The 21,936-nt window shown below is 46.0% G+C and overlaps 1 protein-coding gene across 1 annotated transcript in view; it reads left to right on the top strand.

The window, feature by feature from the left end:
* abcc9 (ATP-binding cassette, sub-family C (CFTR/MRP), member 9) overlaps positions 1–21,936 on the top strand; it is a gene marked incomplete at its 5' end in the record, with an annotated part of 151,720 nt that overhangs the window by 32,469 nt on the left and 97,315 nt on the right. Inside the window, 5 exon segments of the mRNA XM_080754170.1 lie at positions 863–1,025; positions 4,056–4,096; positions 4,192–4,334; positions 6,353–6,461; positions 14,807–14,914. Of these exon segments, the coding sequence (XP_080610296.1) occupies positions 863–1,025; positions 4,056–4,096; positions 4,192–4,334; positions 6,353–6,461; positions 14,807–14,914 (564 nt within the window).

A 21,936-nucleotide genomic window follows, 5' to 3' on the forward strand; every position in this document is an offset into this window, starting at 1 on the left:
TGCTCTAATGAATCTGAATCACTTTTCAGAGTTTTGTGGGGTTTTTTTTGGGGCCATTTGTAGCCCAAGGAATGTTTTTGGTGCAAAACAAATGCTTGCAATGGATTCAGCGTCATGACAAACCCCTAGTTAGACCCCTCACATCCTACTTAAATACACAGAAAAAAAATTTTTTCTGGGTATTTTCCCCCTGTATAGAATGTCGATGGGAGCCTAACTTTGTTTGGCCGCTGTGGCGACCCCGAAGGTCGCCGACTCGGGCGCCCTCGCTAAATCATTAGAGCATGCCCTGAGCTACATCTGTGCAAAATTTGGCGCTTTTAGACTGATTAGCACGAAAAAAAACCCTAAGGCCTGCGACTATCATAGGGAGACATCAGAACGTCTCTTGTGTAGGGGTCTTCAACGTTTTCAGGCCAAGGACCCCTTAGTTGAGAAAGAGATGAAGCAGGGACCCCCACAACCTGTTCATAGATTCCATTCATCGTTTGACAGCACAATCATCAGTGTATTTTGGATTCATGTCAATTTGTGTTTTCTGATAATTAACCACTTGAACTGTCAATACTTAATAAACTTGACCTTTCACTCAGTACTTAGTCTGCTCTTTTTCCCCCTCTACACCAAAGCTCTTTGCCAAAAATAGCCGATCTACAAGCTTGTAGATCAGCTATTTTTGGCTAAAGTTCTCAGAATATGAACGCTAGGGTTCAAGTGGTTAATATAAAAAAGGAGAAAAAAAGTTTCTAAGATTTGGAGGACCCCCTGTAGTAACTCTGGGGTCCCGGACCCCCTGTTGAAGACCCCTGCTCTTGTGGGTCTGGACTGGAGCTAAACTGTTTGGGGGACCACTGTGTTAAAGGACCACTCCACGGAGCGCCTGAAGAAGACCACGGAGATCCTGAAGGGCATCAAGCTGCTGAAGCTCTACGCCTGGGAGAACATCTTCTGTGACAGCGTGGAGGAGACCCGGGACAAGGAGCTCACCTGTCTGAAGACCTTCGCCTTCTACACCTCCATGTCCAGTACGACCTCATTGTTTGATTGATTGATTGATTGATTGATTGATTGAAGAATTTATTAGAAGTTTGCAATAGAAAAAAGTACAGTTTCATGACAGTACAAATCACTGGTACAAGGTCAACTGAAAGGAGATCCTAGAAAGCCGAGGCTTATTTCCACAGGAACCACACTTTAAGTATCTCATATAACATTGAAAGACAGACGGATAGAACATAGTACTTTATCTAGGATATCAGTTTCAAAAGCATAACATCAAATACAAAGGCAGAAAAAAAGGGTGGGGGGAGCATGGGGGCTTAGTCTATTTACAAGTCACGGGTAGCAGCCGCCTGAAGGTGACTTTTCATACCAATTTTGAAGGAGGCTAGGGATTTGCTCTCCTTTAGGGCTTGTGGAAGGGCGTTCCACATGTTGATGGTATAGCAGGAGAACGAGTTAGAGCCTTGTTTAGTGTTAAATCTACGTTGATGAGCTGTCTGTGTGTCTACACCCGTGGTTCTCAATAGGGGTGTAACGATATAGTAACTGAATCGAAAAATCGATTTTAATTTGCAATGATCTACTATATCGTTTGCAAAAGCAAAATATCGTACCACTTTGGTGTTGTATCGTATCGTTTTAACCTGTCCTGTGCCAACCCCGAGTTTCCTGATTTTTTTTTTTCAAAAATGTTTTTTGGACCTCAAAAAATGTATTAGGCATGATCGCGATCGCGAAATTACATGTTTAACCCCCATACCAACCCCATCTTTCAAACATGGCAGCCATGTTTGTTTACATTTGAAGAAAACATAATGGCTGCTATCTCATGAATGCCTGAACGGATTTCCAAGCAGATTTTTTTGTTTGAAAGCTGTGAACAGCGTGCACACACGTGATGCATGATTAGGCATGGGCGTGCATGATCCGTGCACTATGAATTACATGGAAGTCTATGGAGACCATGGCAACTTGGACCTTCAAAGTGATTTAATTGATAGCAACATAAGTGTTAAAATGCGGTAATCCGTATCGAATCATTTTGCAATGCAAATAATTGATTGTATGGAAACTAAGTATTTGTGCCTTGTATTTGACAATTTTGAGAGGGAAAATTTAAAAGAGGGGTTAATTTCCTTTCCATTTCATATAGCTACTCTTGGTCTATCGATAAATGTGTGTAATCTAAGTGTTCATGTCAAGGTGGGTTTGTCCATATGTGTTGAAATATAATGTCCATGTATTTGCTAGATAATCACAGCGTTTACTTCCATAATAATAGATTTTTTACACGTTTCACACAGATTTCATTTCTTTTCTAAATAGTTACTATATCGATTTTAAATCATTGAATGGAATCGTATCATATCGCCATGAATGAACCAATATCGTCCATGTATCGTGATGCGTATCGTATCGCTGTTAAAATGTATCGTCATACCCCTAGTTTTCAACCTTTTCATGCGGTGACCCCCAAAATAATCATATATTAACTGGGGACCCCCCCCCCCCACCCTAGCACTTGGAGTTGTAAGACTTGAGGCATTACATTTTATTTAACACGGTTCTATTGTGAAAATAGCCAATCTACATTCTCACAACTGAGCATGTTGATTGGCTATTTTCACAATTTCTGCCTCTAATATTCATAATATGGAGAACGGGTTAGGGTTAGTACGTTTAATTTTTTATTTTAGAGGTATTAAAAGGGTCTTAAAAGTCCTTAGATTGTCACTTTAGAAATGTGCAGATAGATACCCTCTATATACACTTATACTGTATGTTGGTTTGTTTACTGTTGAGTGAGAAAACAAAAAAGGGAACCGGAACCGATAAGCAGAACCGGAACCGGAACTCATAAAAATCCAAACGATACCCATCCCTAGACATAATAAGATGCCATTTACCCCGATAAATGCTATCTCTCGCGATATGCATATCGCGCATGAGGATTTTTCAATATATTGTGCAGCTTTACTGTCTGTCTGTCTGTCTGTCTGTCTGTCTGTTTGTCTGTCTGTCTATGGTTATTGTTAGTTTTTCTTTCTCTCTCTCTAACCCTAGGTGTTTAAAGGGATATTTCCCTTTCAAAAAAACTTTTGGTCATTTTATCGTCTAATCAGGCTTTTATGAACACCATGAACATATTTTAATTTGCATCATTCAATATTTAGATATTTGATGTAAATGTTATCAGGAGGCTTGATCCAGAGCCGCTCCACATACACACCCATTGTAACTTCAAACTCCATTTTAACCATGATAGATTCATTAAAAACACACATAATGTTTTCTGGTGACTCATACTACCCTCCTAATACGTGAGCAGGCTGTGTTTTTTCCATAACCTTTTTCATTTATTTTTAATAATTCTTTGGGGAAATGGAAAAAATTAAATACAAAACATAATTATTAAAAATAAATGAAAAACGTATCGAAAAAACACGGCCTGCTCACATATTGGGAGGGTATTATGAGTCACCAGAAAAAAATCAAACCTCGGTTCGAAGTGGAGCGGTGAATCTGAGCAGCTATACCCTGTGTGTGTGTGTGTGTGTGTGTGTGTGTGTGTGTGTGTGTGTGTGTGTGTGTGTGTGTGTGTGTGTGTGTGTGTGTGTGTGTGTGTGTGTGAGTGTTGAGTGTGCCTGGCCTGCACAAAACAGCGCCCCTCCTTTAACTAGTGTGTTGTGTGTGGCCACTCAAGGTATTGCCAGGCTACGGACGGACGGACACGGCCAGCCAGCCAGCCACCCACATACCCACGGACATACCTGTCTATTGGGAGCGCTTTCACCGCTCCAAAAATAATGGGTGTTTTTGATGAATCTAGCATGGTTAAAATGGAGTTTGAAGTTACAATGGGTGTGTATGTGGAGAGGAACTGGGCCTGGAGGGCCTGGTAACATTTACATCAAATATCAAAATATTGAATGAAGCAAATTAAAAACTGTTCAGGGTGTTTATAAAAGCCTAATTAGACGATAAAATGACCAAAAGTTTTTTTTGAAAGTGGAATATCCCTTTAACCTCTTATCTGTCTTGTCTCCCTGCAGTTTTCATGAACGCTGCCATCCCCATCGCTGCTGTGCTGGCGGTACGCCATTTTGAATACACTCATTTAACTGGGCTTCTAAGAGGGTTGTTGCGGCTGACTCATTTAAAAAACCTGCATTTTGATTTGTTTTGCAGACGTTTGTGATTCATAACTTCATCAATGGAAAAGGTCCCAGTCCATCGGAGGCCTTCGCTGCCCTGGCTCTGTTCCACATCCTGGTCACCCCCCTGTTCCTGCTGTCCACGGTGGTCCGCTTCGCCGTCAAGGCACTCATCAGGTGTGTGTGTGTGTGTGTGTGTGTGTGTGTGTGTGTGTGTGTGTGAGTGTGTGAGTGCTTTGTTGGGCGGCTGTGGCTAGGGCTGTCACAATTATTACATAATCGTCTAATCGCAATTATTTGAGGTAATCGCAATTATTTTGCATAATCGTCATAATCGTTTCCATGTTGAGAAATGTTAAGATAGTTTCAAACAATTTCAAAAAGTAGTGGAAATAGCAGATCCACTATTGATGTTCTTTTTTATAAAGTATTAAGTATAAAGTTGTCAAATATGTCAGTACTTTCTTTAAGTCATGACGTGTCATATCTGCCATGTGCAACTTCAAAACCTACAAGCCAAACAGAAATGTAATTCACCCTTTGTCAAGTCCCGCCCATTGTCCTGCCCCTCTCCACACCTATTGTTTGCTGTGTCTTGGTGGGACATTCAGTGGGACATTCCATCCACTGCCATGTTAATTCAGTTGCTTCATATTGTTATTCTGTGGGCTCAATTCTAATTTCAAACTTTGTTTCAGTCAATTGGAGCTGCTCAGTGGCAGCATAGTGAATCAGCATGTTTTTAAATGTTTTTATTTCTCCAAAAATTATGTTTTAGCTAATTCAACATAAAAAGGCAGAACCAGGGCGGGACAAGGCAGATAGGTTGGTTGGTCAGTCAGGGACCAACCAGGAGCCTAACAAAGGGTGAATTGTCAACGACCAAAACACAATTAAATCGTGAATCGCAATTATTCGAGTGACGATTAATCATCATGTGAAATGTCATAATGGTGACAGCCCTAGCTGTGGCTCAGGAGGTAGAGCTGGTCGCCTTATGATCCGTAGATCGGCGGTTCGAATCCCAGCTCCTCCCGTCCACATGTGGAAGTGTCCTTGGGCAAGACACTAGTCTCGCGTGGCCAGACTGTTGCCTCCGCGATTTGGTCAAATGCTCCCGGCATACAGTCTGGCAAACTAGAATAGAAACGATGAGTGCGAGATGAAGCGGAAGTGAAGCCTCCTCGTCACTTCCGTTTCCGTCTCACATCGCACACATTTATCATTATACAAATAAAAATCATATAAGCATGTTTAGCTTGCTGCTTAGCAGAAATGACATTTTAAAATATATTTTCTTGAACAGTAATGCCCGTTTCCATTACTCGCCGTTAGGGAGCTGCTGTTCCAGACTCTATATGGCATTCAGAGATTGTGGAATAGTTGTCTGGCTACTGGCTACTGCAAGACACTGAACCCCACCTTGCCTCCAATGAGTCGGTTGGTGTTAGCTTGCCACCATTGGTGTGGGAAGTGAGGACGTTGGCGTTCGCCGCTTCACCTCCCAATGGATGAATGAATGAACCATTGTAAAGCGCTTTTAGAAAATACAATTCCACCCTAGGTGGGGTCGGCGATAGGGCCTTTCTGTGTGGAGTTTGCATGTTCTCCCCGTGTCTCCGAGGGTAGACACCCTCACAAAAACATGCAGTAATCCTGGTCTCTATACTGCCTCCCCCTGGCCAGCCGGGGCATCTGATGGAGGGGAAAGGAACTGGTTGGAATAACGTGTTCCTTCCACGCGCTACGTCCAAACCGGGGAAATCCCCCCTGTCAGGTGAAAAGAAGCAACTTGGACTCCTCATGCATAGAAGGAAGCATGAGGTCAGTCCGTTGTCGGCAGAGGGAGAAGAGAGCCCAGGAAAGTGGGTTACAAAATCGTGGGATAAAAAAAAAGAAAAAAAAGAAAATACAATTCATGTGATTGCATGTGTATGCGTGCGCACGCGTGGTAAGGAATGCAGTGGAGTCTGGATACGATGACGGCATGAATACATGTCTCTCCAGTGATGTGAGACGGTGTGGGACAAAGGACTGGCGATGTTGCGGTTGTGGGAGAAGGCTGTTCTAGTGATATGGTCAACATGGAGCTGATGTCAGAGTCTCCACAGTGTGGAAGGGGTGCCAATGTGCATTCAATGTTGTGTTTGTGTGTGTGTGCGTGTGCGTGTGTGCGTGTGCATGCGTGTCCACAGTGTTCAGAAGCTGGGCGAGTTTCTTCAGAGTGATGAGATTGGAGATGACAGCAGGAGAAATGGAGACATGTGCAGCTCACTGGATACGTACAAGAAACACCCTGGGACAGTGAGTATCAATCACACCTGCTCATCAATGACTCATACATCCTTTGATTTATCACCCACACCAGACCTGCTCCAATAGCACCCAGCTGCAGGCTCGCAGACCTGCTCCAATAGTGTGTGCCAGCGACTACGTCATTGTAGTCCTTAGCGGCCATTTCTTGGGTCAAAACACAGGTGTTTCAATTGTTTGATTGCATAGAACTAATGCTATAGTCTAATCAGAACACCTGTGTAAGGCTGTGTTTACCCAAGAAATGGCCGCTCTTAAGCCCTTTGCACACAGACGCGTTTAACCGCACGGATAAAACGGACAATATAATTTTTTGAAAAGAAAACAATGATTCTCTATGACCTCATGCACACCGGCTCCGAATTAGCCGTGCGACGAGTGGCTGCCGCCGTGCGTTTTTTTTCTCGATCGAACCCAGTTCGATTTGTGCGTCTTGTCGCATGCGGTAAAAAACTCATCACTCCTTTTATGACTCCTTTTTGGATCCGCAGTGCCGATTCCGCACAGCCTTGCACACCAAATCCAATGCGTTTTATTCATGCTGCAAACGAAAAAAACGCAACTGTCCTGTGTGCAAAGGGCTTTAGAACTACATTTGGCACACCCTATAGCACCCAGCTGCAGGCTCGCAGACCTCATGGACGGGACGTTGATATGTGAGCGCCTGAGCGGTGCCGTCTGCAGCTCTGTGCCTCTCTTTACACGAAGCACTGAGTCTCCTCCTCGTTACGTCGTCTCCCACCCAAGTAAAGCCTGACTCTGCTTTGTCGTGCAAGCTAACAACGCATCGCATCCACGAGACAACGTGAGCTTGTAGATCAGCTATTTTAACCAACGCGGACGGTTAGAAACGTCTGCCTTCACAATAAGGGTGAGGAAGACTGGGCACTGGGCACCTAAATATTGTGGGCACCTCAATGTTAAGTTGGATGAAATAATTGCTGTGTGTGGTTCTATATGAGCTGTGTCAATAATTTTGACACATAATAGCTTGCAGCAACGTCTAAAAAAATACATTTGAATAGCCAAAAGTATAAAAATATTAAGGTTAAAAAAAAGAACGAAGTTACTTCATTTTGAGGAACCATGAACTTTAGTTCAAAATGTAGAATTATGAACTACTATGTATCTGTCTCTCAGTCCTTATCCCCTTTTATGGGCATATTGGTTGGATCGGCGGTTCTACTGAAAAAAATATTTCCGGGATCTCCATAAATGGGCATACCAGGGACAAGGATGGAAGCATGCTAATTTCTATTTGTAGTGTAAAAACCATTTGTAGTTATTATGATGATTATTATTATTAAAATAGTGGGTAGTTGCTGTTCCTAATTAGTTTGACATGTGGGTTCATGTTTCACTGAGCACTGCTAACCCACTGTCCCCTGACACACACACGCACACACACACACACACACACACACACACACACACACACACACACACACACACACACACACACACACACACACACACACATTCTCTCTCTCTTCAGGGAATGACCATGTGCAACTGTAGTGAGAGGAGGGAGTGGATTATGTGACAGACAGACAGACAGACAGACAGACAGACAGACAGAAGAGAGAAAAGGTCCATTTTATATGTAAATCACATGACTTGTAACCACATGAACCCCAGCATCCCTGTTCGTGGCATGTCAGAATAGGCGGACATTCTGCAAAAAAAAAAAAAAAAATAGATCTGCTATTTGATGGGCCAGGGTAAGGCAGTGTTTCTCAAACTTTCACATTTCAAGGTCTCCCCTTAACTCTGACAGTGTACAAATGGAACCAAATGGACCCGAACGGGTCCATTTGGTTCTATTCGTACTCTGTCAAAGTTCGAGACTTCTATGGGTCAATTTAGACCCCCATAAAGGAACCCACAGAGTCCCTTCATCCACTTTGAGAAACACTATGGATAATAGGTGTGTGTGTGTGTGTGTGTGTGTGTGTGTGTGTGTGTGTGTGTGTGTGTGTGTGTGTGTGTGTGTGTGTGTGTGTGTGTGTGTGTGTGTGTGTGTGTGTGTGTGTGTGTGTGTGTGTGTGTGTGTGTGTGTGTGTGTGTGAGAGAGACGGTTGTGTCAGCCAACCTCTTCAGCTGTTCTCGACGTCTCCCGGTGTTTATTTCTGTTGGATAACTCAAGGAGGCCTTAAGGGAGCAAAGACACATTATGATGATTGCCCATGCGTTGCTTGGCCGGTGTTCAGTGCAGTGTAGGTTACAGTTCAGTGAGGTGTGACATTTTGGACAGATTTAGTTCACATTTTCACCCATATACAGTACAGCGTATCGTCGTTGTCGGGTGGAAAACCTTGTATGTCCAAAACCGTTTGTTTTGTATTTGTCATTTTAAAAATGATTTTAAATAGTGAAAATAGCCGATCTACAAGCACACAACGCCTCGCACCGCGAGGCGTTGTGTGCTTGTAGATCTGCTGTTTTCACTACTTTTGTGCGACGGCCTTGTATGATGAAGCAGGGCTTTACTTTACGAAAAAACATACATATTTGAAACTTGGAGATACAAGGTTTCTGCCCAACAGTGACGATATACAGAATATGAATTTAGTAGGGGTGTAACGATACATTTTAATAGCGATTCGATACATATCACGATACATGGTTGACGATACGATACATGGACGATATTGGTTCATTTATGGTGATACGATACGATTCGATTTAATTATTTAAAATCGATATAGTAACTATTTAACAAAGAAATTAAATCTGTGTGAAAAGTGTGGATAGTGCAGGTTTTTAAGGGAAACGTGTATTATTATGGATATAAATAAGTAAACACAGTGATTATCTGCCAAATACATGGACATTGTATATTGACAAACCTGCACCTTGACATGAACCCAGAGATTACACACATTTATCGATAGACCAGTGTAGCTATATGGAAAGGAAAAGTAATTAAACCCCTCCTTTTAATTTTTTCTTCTTAAAAATGCTAAATACAATGCATAAGTAGGTAGTATTATTTTTTTACGATACAAAATAAAACGATACGATTCAATTTTAGCTGTTTTCATTTCGATCTAATTCGATTTTTTAAGTTAAAAACGATATTTCGATACAGTTACTATATCGTTACACCCCTAGAATTTAGCTGCAGACCCCCATCCTAAAAGATGTTGTGCCAGGGATCCCCATGAGATTGTGTGTTATTGGTTTCACCCCCAAATGATTCAATAGTTTAATAAAAATAGTAGATGTACAAGCCCACCAAGTGTCACAATGCGAGAATTGGGGGACGTTGAGAATAAAATAGAGTGTAAATGGTTCCTTATGGTTCCCCGGACCCCACTTCTTTTTCACGTTGTGAGATCTGCAATCTCAGAGCGACGCGTCGAGAGCGTGTAATTAAATCCGCTATTTTCGGGGCGCGACCCCGCACTCTTTAACTACTGGAGATGCGGCGTACGACATGGATTTCTACACAGAGGATGGGTAGGGAAGCCACCTGGGAAGCAGAAAGGTCCCAGGTTCGATTCCTACATTACATTACAAACCTGGGACTATACAGTATAGTAGGGTCTTCAACAGGGCGTCCGGGACCCCCAGGGGGTCCTCAGAGTTTCTACAGGGGGTCCTCCAAATCTTTGTGTGATAGAAACCTTTTTTCTCCTGTTTTATATTAACCACTTGAACCCTATTGTCCATATTCGGAGAACTTTAGCCAAAAATAGCAGATCTACAAGCTCACAACGACTCACAGCTGCGAGGCGTTGTGAGCTTGTAGATCGGCTATTTTCGGCAAAGAGGTTTGTTGTAGAGGGGAAAAAGAGCAGACTAAGTACAGAGAAAAAGGTCAAGTTTATTAAGTATTGACGGATCAAGTGGTTAAATATCTGAAAACACAAATTGACATGAATCAAAAATACACTGATGATGGTGCTGTCAAACAATGAAACTATATGGAATCTATGGACAGGTTTTTTGGGGGTCCCTGCTTCATCTCTCTCTCAACTAAGGGGTCCTTGGCCTGAAAACGTTGAAGACCCCTGCAGTACAGTCATGCACATGCAGAGCCTGTTAGTGGTGTCTTGGCGACACAGGGACCCCTCCTCCATGCAGAGCCTGTTAGTGGTGTCTTGGCGACACAGGGACCCCTCCTCCATGCAGAGCCTGTTAGTGGTGTCTTGGCGACACAGGGACCCCTCCTCCATGCAGAGCCTGTTAGTGGTGTCTTGGTGACACAGGGACCCCTCCTCCATGCAGAGCCTGTTAGTGGTGTCTTGGCGACACAGGGACCCCTCCTCCATGCAGAGCCTGTTAGTGGTGTCTTGGCGACACAGGGATCCCTCCTCCATGCAGAGCCTGTTAGTGGTGGCTTGGCGACACAGGGACCCCTCCTCTATGCAGAGCCTGTTAGTGGTGTCTTGGCGACACAGGGACCCCTCCTCCAATGCAGAGCCTGTTAGTGGTGTCTTGGCGACACAGGGACCCCTCCTCCATGCAGAGCCTGTTAGTGGTGTCTTGGCGACACAGGGACCCCTCCTCCATGCAGAGCCTGTTAGTGGTGTCTTGGTGACACAGGGACCCCTCCTCCATGCAGAGCCTGTTAGTGGTGGCTTGGTGACACAGGGACCCCTCCTCCATGCAGAGCCTGTTAGTGGTGTCTTGGCGACACAGGGACCCCTCCTACAATGCAGAGCCTGTTAGTGGTGTCTTGGCGACACAGGGACCCCTCCTACAATGCAGAGCCTGTTAGTGGTGTCTTGGCGACACAGGGACCCCTCCTCCATGCAGAGCCTGTTAGTGGTGTCTTGGCGACACAGGGACCCCTCCTCCATGCAGAGCCTGTTAGTGGTGTCTTGGCGACACAGGGACCCCTCCTCCATGCAGAGCCTGTTAGTGGTGGCTTGGCGACACAGGGACCCCTCCTCCATGCAGAGCCTGTTAGTGGTGTCTTGGCGACACAGGGACCCCTCCTCCATGCAGAGCCTGTTAGTGGTGTCTTGGCGACACAGGGACCCCTCCTCCATGCAGAGCCTGTTAGTGGTGTCTTGGCGACACAGGGACCCCTCCTCCATGCAGAGCCTGTTAGTGGTGTCTTGGCGACACAGGGACCCCTCCTCCATGCAGAGCCTGTTAGTGGTGTCTTGGCGACACAGGGACCCCTCCTCCATGCAGAGCCTGTTAGTGGTGTCTTGGTGACACAGGGACCCCTCCTCCATGCAGAGCCTGTTAGTGGTGTCTTGGTGACACAGGGACCCCTCCTCCATGCAGAGCCTGTTAGTGGTGTCTTGGTGACACAGGGACCCCTCCTCCATGCAGAGCCTGTTAGTGGTGTCTTGGTGACACAGGGACCCCTCCTCCATGCAGAGCCTGTTAGTGGTGTCTTGGCGACACAGGGACCCCTCCTCCATGCAGAGCCTGTTAGTGGTGTCTTGGCGACACAGGGACCCCTCCTCCATGCAGAGCCTGTTAGTGGTGTCTTGGCGACACAGGGACCCCTCCTCCATGCAGAGCCTGTTAGTGGTGTCTTGGCGACACAGGGACCCCTCCTCCATGCAGAGCCTGTTAGTGGTGTCTTGGCGACACAGGGACCCCTCCTCCATGCAGAGCCTGTTAGTGGTGTCTTGGTGACACAGGGACCCCTCCTCCATGCAGAGCCTGTTAGTGGTGTCTTGGTGACACAGGGACCCCTCCTCCATGCAGAGCCTGTTAGTGGTGTCTTGGCGACACAGGGACCCCTCCTCCAATGCAGAGCCTGTTAGTGGTGTCTTGGTGACACAGGGACCCCTCCTCCATGCAGAGCCTGTTAGTGGTGTCTTGGTGACACAGGGACCCCTCCTCCATGCAGAGCCTGTTAGTGGTGTCTTGGCGACACAGGGACCCCTCCTCCATGCAGAGCCTGTTAGTGGTGTCTTGGCGACACAGGGACCCCTCCTCCATGCAGAGCCTGTTAGTGGTGTCTTGGCGACACAGGGACCCTTCCTCCATGCAGAGCCTGTTAGTGGTGTCTTGGCGACACAGGGACCCCTCCTCCATGCAGAGCCTGTTAGTGGTGTCTTGGCGACACAGGGACCCCTCCTCCAATGCAGAGCCTGTTAGTGGTGTCTTGGCGACACAGGGACCCCTCCTCCATGCAGAGCCTGTTAGTGGTGTCTTGGCGACACAGGGACCCCTCCTCCATGCAGAGCCTGTTAGTGGTGTCTTGGTGACACAGGGACCCCTCCTCCATGCAGAGCCTGTTAGTGGTGTCTTGGCGACACAGGGACCCCTCCTCCATGCAGAGCCTGTTAGTGGTGTCTTGGCGACACAGGGACCCCTCCTCCATGCAGAGCCTGTTAGTGGTGTCTTGGCGACACAGGGACCCCTCCTCCATGCAGAGCCTGTTAGTGGTGTCTTGGCGACACAGGGACCCCTCCTCCAATGCAGAGCCTGTTAGTGGTGTCTTGGCGACACAGGGACCCCTCCTCCATGCAGAGCCTGTTAGTGGTGTCTTGGTGACACAGGGACCCCTCCTCCATGCAGAGCCTGTTAGTGGTGGCTTGGTGACACAGGGACCCCTCCTCCATGCAGAGCCTGTTAGTGGTGTCTTGGTGACACAGGGACCCCTCCTCCATGCAGAGCCTGTTAGTGGTGTCTTGGCGACACAGGGACCCCTCCTCCATGCAGAGCCTGTTAGTGGTGTCTTGGCGACACAGGGACCCCTCCTCCATGCAGAGCCTGTTAGTGGTGTCTTGGCGACACAGGGACCCCTCCTCCAATGCAGAGCCTGTTAGTGGTGTCTTGGTGACACAGGGACCCCTCCTCCATGCAGAGCCTGTTAGTGGTGTCTTGGCGACACAGGGACCCCTCCTCCAATGCAGACATGGAACAGGAAGACATGGGGGGATTAATGGCACTTCGTCTTCTGGGTCATTTCCCCAGGGCTTAGATGACATGCACGCACACACGCACACATGCACGCACACACACACACATGCACGCACACACGCACACATGCACGCACAGTCGCACACACAGGGGTGTCGCAACAAATTCCGGGCCCTGGCTAGTGGCTACAAGGATTCACTGCGGGCCTCTCATGAATGTTAACTATTGAAAAATAGCAGATATACAAGCTCACAGCCGCGCTGCGAGCTTGTAGATCTGCTATTTTTGAAAAATCGTGAAAATGTGTGCAAGAAACCTATGTTTCCATGTCAGTGGTGCTCAAACCTTTTCATGTGAAGGACCCCCAAAATGATATGTGTTTGGCCACGGAACCCCATCTCAAAATATTTAGTTCCAGGCCCCCCCCCCCAGAAGCAAGTTTTGAGTTACAAATGTTGCTTAAAAGGTACATATATTCAAAGATTTGCAGACATTTTCACGACTTTTCAAAAATAGCAGATCTACAAGCTCGCAGCCGTGCTGTGAGCTTGTAGATCTTCTATTTTTCAATAGCTAAAGTTACAAGGGCCCCTCCACCTTGGGCCCTAGTAACTCAGTCCCACTCCCCCCTCCCCCCCACCCCCCTGTGACGCACCTGCAGTGCGCACACACGTCACGCACACACGCAAGCACTCAACAAGGGACTGAGGCCGATGGAGGAGCATCCCAAGTTCATCACTCATTGAAATCTCTATTTCTCACTGCCCCACCCTCCCCCTTCTCTCTCTCCCTCTCTATTTCTCTCTCTGTGTGTGTCTGTCTCTCCTGGGGGCATGTGGGAGAACTGTGTCTTTCTTTTTGAACGAGCTGATGATTTCATGTTGATGATCAAGGGAACTTTTTTATCTCTTAGTACAGTGGTTCTCAACTGCTAACCAAATTATTTGGGGGGGTCCCCAGATGATTAGTTTAATGTGAAACATTATTTTCTCACTCAACAGTAAACAAACCAACATACAGTTGAAGTGTATAGAGGGTATCTGCACATTTCTAAAGTGACAATTTAAGGACTTTTTAATAACTCTAAAATGACAAATCAAACATCAGCCAAATTGTCAAATATTAGAGGCAGAAATTGTGAAAATAGCAGATCTAGATTTTCTATTATGTTTACTGTTCTATTTTCACAATAGAACAGTGTTATACAAATTGTAATTCCTCAACTCTTAGTGCTTGTCAGGGCTCATCAGTTAAAATATGATTATTTTGGGGGTCACGGCCTGAAAAGGTTGAGAACCACTGTCGTAGGCCATTTTGCGTACAATGAGTAGTGTTCAACGGTTGTGTTATTGTCAATGTGAAGTGTGTTTCTGGGTTTAAATGACTTCATAAGGGTCCTTTAAATGTCTCTCTCTCTCTGTGTCTCTCTCTCTGTCTCCTACTCTCTATCTCTCTCTCTCTCTCTCTCTCTCTCTCTCTCTCTCTCTCTCTCTCAGACCAAGGCCATCAACAGGAAGCAGCCTATGCGCTATCAGATGGACAGCTACGAGCAGCCAACCAGGAGACAGATCAGACCCACCGAGCTGGAAGACGTGGCTGTGAAGGTCAGGAGGTCACTGGGTCATGGGGGGGGAGAGAGAGAGAGAGAGAGTTCAGCGGAAGGAGAGAGAGATGTATGGTGATAGAAATGGGACGTGTAGGGTGTCACTGTCGACCCCATCAGGTCATGTTCTCATGGCAGCCATATTTTACATTATACCCGAGAAAGGAAATATTGGTGTCCGTTGTGAGATTGCTTAACACATCGGACGCCCACGTGGTTTTGACGTCTTAATTTGCTGGTGCCCATGGCAACGCGTCATTTTACCTACCGGCGAGAGTACTGGCGAGAAAAGTAATCCGAGTAAATGTAATCCGAGTATGTCCTGTTTATTTCGCGAAAATCTTTTCTTTCAGTCAGGACCGTTTTTTATCATTTCTAAGCCACAGTGTTTGTGTTACGGCAAGTAGAAGAGGCTGCCGTTTTGAGAAAAAAAAAAAAAAGGAAGAGAATCCGGAGAAAACAGCATTTTTGTGCAGCCGCTAAACAGGAAGTCAACGAGACACACAGCACGTCCGGGTGACGTAATGGACCAATCCCCAATCACATACACACCCATTGTAACAGTTACAATGGGTGTGTATGTGATTGGGGATTGGTCCATTGCGCGCTGCATGTTGGGAAATGGAGTTTGTTTCATCACCGCGGTAGCCAAGTGCAGTAGCTACAGTACAGTATAGTTTACTGTACAACGCGTCAAATGCGTCGTGGGCCTCCAGCGACATCAAAGAAATTGACTTGTAGACACCACGTGGGCATCCGATGTGTTAAGAGCGAGGCAGAGGTTCACCTGCTGAACAAGGCGCTGCAGGATTCTTCCCACACATCCACACACAGAGGAAACCATGCACTGACACAAAGATCTACCGTAGACTAGGGATGGGACCATATGAACATTTCATATTACGATGATTGTGCCTAAAGAAATCGCGATTTACGATATTATCGCGATAATCAAAATCCATTATCCTTGCTGCTCGGCAAATAAAAGGTGAATTCATCCCAGTGCATGACGGAGGACGATTTCACGATCAATTAAATCTCCACGATACGATTATCGTGAGTGTTTTTTATCACGATAAACGATAATATCGCTTATCGTCCCAATCCTACTGTAGACCCTGGCCTACACTAACACGGACATATTTTACGTATATTTACCCGAGAATGAAGTAAGAATGTTTGAACTGGGGAAAAATCGCTGAAAGGGGAATGGGTTTTTAATGAATCTATCATGGTTAAAATGGAGTTTGAAGTTTCAATGGGTGTGTATAAGGAGAGGCCCTGGGCCTGGAGGGCCTGATAAAATTTACATCAAATATCTAAATATTGAATCAAGCAAATTAAAAACTGTTCAGGGTGTTCATAAAAGCCTGATAAGACGATAAAATTACCAAAAGTTTTTTTGAAAGTGAAATATCCCTTTAACTGTTCTGCTGCCCTTGACGACGCTCACCGTCATTGAAAGGGTTAATACCATGGCGCCGTTGACGGCGAGGACTGTCAATCTTACTGTATATACAGTAAAGATATTATTACTTACTGTACGTCGCTCCGGTCCCGCCCGCATCGGTAATGTCCGCGATTTGTTTACAACGCACGTCGGGCGTGCACGCGAAGTTAACGTCCTCCATAGTAAATCCATTGAGAGGCCCATAAAGAGACTTCATTTTCTCCAAAAGGGACATTCTTATACAAAGGATGGTCTCCACTCTCCATACTGTACACAAAAGCTGGGCGCAGACATGTTTCTCTTCTGGGCTCACACTGTCATGTGACTAGATGACGTAATCGTTCCCGTCAAGTGATAATCCAAAAAAACAAAAATAACCCCCTTCCGGCCCTTCAAAATAATAGCGGCGGCCTATGGAGGAAACGGCGTGGCACCGAGGCACCAAGCAAACCTTCAGATTAAGAGGCAGTAGTTGTGTTAAGTAGTTTATTTGCTTCTCTCATGTGGCAATTGTAAGACATCGCACAATATCAGAGAGTTTAGGATATGGATGCATTCTTCTGCTACACACACGCACACTAGTGTTGCGCGGGTTGGGGTTTTTCATGGACCGCGGGCACCCGCGATTTTAGTTATCTGACCCAGCCCAGCCTGGCCCGCAACAACGCATCAATTTTCACAGCCCAGCTCAGCCCGGCCCGCCGTCAATAAATACATGTCAAATACGTCTTTGAATGTGGATTTTTAAGGCAGCCAATTTCAACTGTACAAAAACAGAACGGAGGAGAAACTTTCAACACTGATATAGAGCACATAGCCTAGTGCAGTGCAACAACAGAGCCATACAAAAATATCGTTCGAACATTTAAAAGCAATGAACCGTTAATTAGCTATACTAGAAGCTGGGCCGCCCTTCGGGCGGCCCAGCGTCTAGTCGGCGACCTGGCCAACTCGGGAACGATGTAAATAGGGAATGAATGCCCCGCCCTTTAATGCAAACCCCATTATACATGTTGTCATAGGACCCGTTTTGACCATCTGTTTGCCTGTGTCCATTTATGCCCATATATGGAGATATCTGTTATCTGTCTGTCTGTCAGTGTCCATTTTATGTCCATATATGGAGATCACTGCAGATATAGTTCTGGGTCCATTTTATGCCCATATATGCCCATATATGGAGATATCTGTCTATTTGCGTCCATTTCACGCCCATATATGGAGATCTCTGAATCTGTCTGTCTGTGTCCCTTTATGCCCGTATATGGAGATCTTTGTGATTCTGCGTAAATTTTATGCCCATATATGCCATTTGCGTCCATTTTATGCCCATTTATGGAGATCTCTGTATCCGTCTGTCTGTGTCCCTTTATGCCCGTATATGGAGATCTTTGTGATTCTGCGTCCATTTTATGCCCATATATGCTATATATGGTTCGGGCGGCCCAGCGTCTAGTCGGCGACCTGGCCAACTCGGAAACGATGTAAATAGGGAATGAATGCCCCGCCCTTTAATGCAAACCCCATTATACATGTTGTCATAGGACCCGTTTTGACCATCTGTTTGCCTGTGTCCATTTATGCCCATATATGGAGATATTTGTTATCTGTCTGTCTGTCAGCGTCCATTTTATGTCCATATATGGAGATCACTGCAGATATAGTTCTGGGTCCATTTTATGCCCATATATGCCCATATATGGAGATATCTGTCTATTTGCGTCCATTTCACGCCCATATATGGAGATCTCTGAATCTGTCTGTCTGTGTCCCTTTATGCCCGTATATGGAGATCTTTGTGATTCTGCGTAAATTTTATGCCCATATATGCCATTTGCGTCCATTTTATGCCCATTTATGGAGATCTCTGTATCCGTCTGTCTGTGTCCCTTTATGCCCGTATATGGAGATCTTTGTGATTCTGTGTCCATTTTATGCCCATATATATCTGTTATCTGTCTGTCTGTCAGCGTCCATTTTATGTCCATATATGGAGATCACTGCAGATATAGTTCTGGGTCCATTTTATGCCCATATATGCCCATATATGGAGATATCTGTCTATTTGCGTCCATTTCACGCCCATATATGGAGATCTCTGAATCTGTCTGTCTGTGTCCCTTTATGCCCGTATATGGAGATCTTTGTGATTCTGCGTAAGTTTTATGCCCATACATGCCATTTGCGTCCATTTTATGCCCATTTATGGAGATCTCTGTATCCGTCTGTTTGTGTCCCTTTATGCCCGTATATGGAGATCTTTGTGATTCTGCGTCCATTTTATGCCCATATATGCTATATATGGAGATATTCAGAGATTTTTTGTTGACTCATGTGACGTACGTGATGTCAGAGCCTTTTATGAGTGATGTCACAATGAGTCAGCGCTTGCGCCGATTTCCTCCGGAACAGCCTGATGTCAACAATCAGCTCCGCATAAGGATATTCCGAACGTTTCGGGCCGGTTTCGGAAAACCGCGCGTCGGGTCGGGTCGAGGCCCGGCACTGCACTCCGTGCCGCGGCGGGGAACGCGCGTGCCAAATCTGAAGTCGGTGGGACGAACGGTTCTCGAGATACGCGGATTACAGACACACACACACGCATTTTATGCCCATATATGCTATATATGGAGATATTCAGAGATTTTTTGTTGACTCATGTGACGTACGTGATGTCAGAGCCTTTTATGAGTGATGTCACAATGAGTCAGCGCTTGCGCCGATTTCCTCCGGAACAGCCTGATGTCAACAATCAGCTCCGCATAAGGGTATTCCGAACGTTTCGGGCCGGTTTCGGAAAACCGCGCGTCGGGTCGGGTCGAGGCCCGGCACTGCACTCCGTGCCGCGGCGGGGAACGCGCGTGCCAAATCTGAAGTCGGTGGGACGAACGGTTCTCGAGATACGCGGATTACAGACACACACACACGCAGAGACTTCTCGCATTTATAGATAGATGACGGCATGACGAGTGACGACATGCATGCTTATTTTAATTGATAACACTCCTGTATGTGAATGACTATACACACGGAGCACAACTAGTAACTACTGTATCACAGAGAGATGAGGATCGAGTCACAAGCCTAGTCACTAGGTGTGACAACACACCTTGACCAAAGCAACAGCTGTATGCCTCTCAACATAATTATTTTCTACAATCTATGCTCTCACCGCATTACGACAGCAACCAACCAGCAGAAGGTAATTAACCAGCTCCTTACCTAATCTGCTGCGGAGGTGCAAAGTTGATCAAACTTTCAAAGGGTGTACGTTTTTAAAGTCAAAGGAGCATTGTTTTCATATCATAAAATGAACTTTAGTTTAGTCAAAAGCTTGTACAATCCACACTAGTCCACACGTGAGTTCTGTTTACATTGAGCTGCAGATCGGCTGCGGAAAGTAGCCAATAACTAGCAAGCAGAGCGCACTTCCTCTCAAAGCGGTGGATTTCAAAATAAGATAGGCTACTCATGTAATATGATTAGGCAAATGGTTTTATTTTCAAGTCTACTTACAGGAAGTAATGGACTCAATTAGAATTACATGACACGGACCAGTTTGGCTGACGAGCATAGGGAAGGACACTTGGTGCGCATTATAGACCGAGACCGCCTCAACCCGCCCCGCCGATAAAGTGTACATTTCTTGGCCCAGCTCAACCCGGCCTGCGGGCTGACCGCGGGGGGCCGCGGGCGCAGGCCGCCCCGCGCATCACTAACGCACACGCACAACCCCATGTCGCCATAAGGGAAAATCTCCTTAAACCGTGTTTAACCTTTATTCGTTACGATACAGCATTTAATATCTAGACTCTAGATATTAGATGTTCATTCACACAACACACACACGCACGCACGCACGCACGCACGCACGCACGCACGCACGCACGCACGCACGCACGCACGCACGCACGCACGCACGCACGCACGCACGCACGCACGCACACACACACACACACACACACACACACAGGTCAAAGTCCATTAGCTCTCTTTATCTATTGAACTGTAATTCCAGACTGCTTACAGCAGTTTGTATACAGTAGTACGTATGGGATTGTGTGTGTGGGCGTGCATTCATGTGTGTTTTGTGTACAGTAGTACGCATGGCATTGTGTGTGTTTACGTTATGGTGTGTTTGTACAGTTACAGTATGATGTACCGCACGTACACCTCGTACATCTTTCTCTCTCTAGTTTCCTCATTTTCTCTCTTTCTTTTTAATTGCATACTCCCTCATTCCTTTTCTTTCTCTTTCTTTCCATCTCTCTCTCTCTCTTTCTCTTTCTGTCTCTGTCTCCCTCGCCCTCTTGCTCCCTCTCTCCCTCTCTCCCTCCCTCAAGTGCATTTCAGTTCAAATTCAAAGGTGCTTTACCGGCGCGATATCACATTCCCACAGTGAGCGAGAAACGAGGCAAATCAAAATAAAAGAAAGTATGTACAATTGAAATGAACGAAAAGACTAAAGGAAGAAACCAAAGTGTAAACGGCTCTTCCTCTCTCTCTCTCACCCTCCCTTCTCAGGGAGTGCAGGATTCTCACGAGAACCCGTCGGCCCCGTCCAGACCTTTCTAAAGGGCCCAGTCGCCCAGTGAGTGCGGCTGACATTTTCTCAGCACCTCGCCGCATCCTGTCTCCTCCCCACGGACGCCGCTCGCCGCTACTAGACGCTGCTGGCTGCTAATTGGCCCTCGGGGTGGAGGACGGAGACACCACGTCCCCCCGTCCCCCCCACCCCCCCGTCCCCTGACTAGAGAGGCTGTCTTAAACGTAGTCTGGGATCACTTCACTCTTCGGGTTTGTAACCGGTCTGGAGCGGAAAACCACAAAACGTCATGTTGTAGTACTCAAAGACTACAATTTGCCGGAAAGATCAAACCGGATTCAGTTTTAACCCAAAATAATTCCCCTGCGCTCAAGGACACACTTTTAGGGCCTACCTAATAAACTCCTTGATGCGGAGTAGTTTTGCTTTTGAAAAAATCGTTTGGTACATGCATCTTTTAGTCCAACTGTTAGCGACTGGCAAGACTACACTAGGCTACTGGAGCATTTTAATAGGGATTGGGGAAACAAACGGGGGGAACCAAATCAAAGCGACGCCGCTTCTTCTAGTGGTTTCCACGCTTTAGGCGGAAACCAAACGGCCTGTTGTGAACGAACACCAGGCTTTCCCCCAGAAAGCCTGGTAGGCGAGGTTACCTTAAACGCAACTCTTAAGGCCCTATCAGAGTACATTCTGCGGTGATAAGTCATCACTGCGGTGTAGTTTCTAGGTGATGGCTAGAAAACTACACTGCGGTGATGACTTATCACCGCAGACTATACTCTGATAGGGCCTTTACACAGTACAATCCCAGTGTTAAGCAGTGGTGGAAAAAGTACTTTTATACTTAAAGGGGGCCTGTCAACTAAAGGGTTACTGTCACTTTAAGAATCATCTTAAAAAACAAGTTAATATTTTTATGATGTCATTGTGGGGATGTGCAATTATACGCAAATCAAATGAATTGTCTGTATAGCCTGACGGTATGACTACTTACTGTACTGGTCAGCTGTTGTGTCGAGGGGCA

Source organism: Nannobrachium achirus, assembly GCF_963921795.1.
Source record: "Nannobrachium achirus genome assembly, chromosome: 23".
Taxonomy (NCBI): Eukaryota; Metazoa; Chordata; class Actinopteri; order Myctophiformes; family Myctophidae; genus Nannobrachium; species Nannobrachium achirus.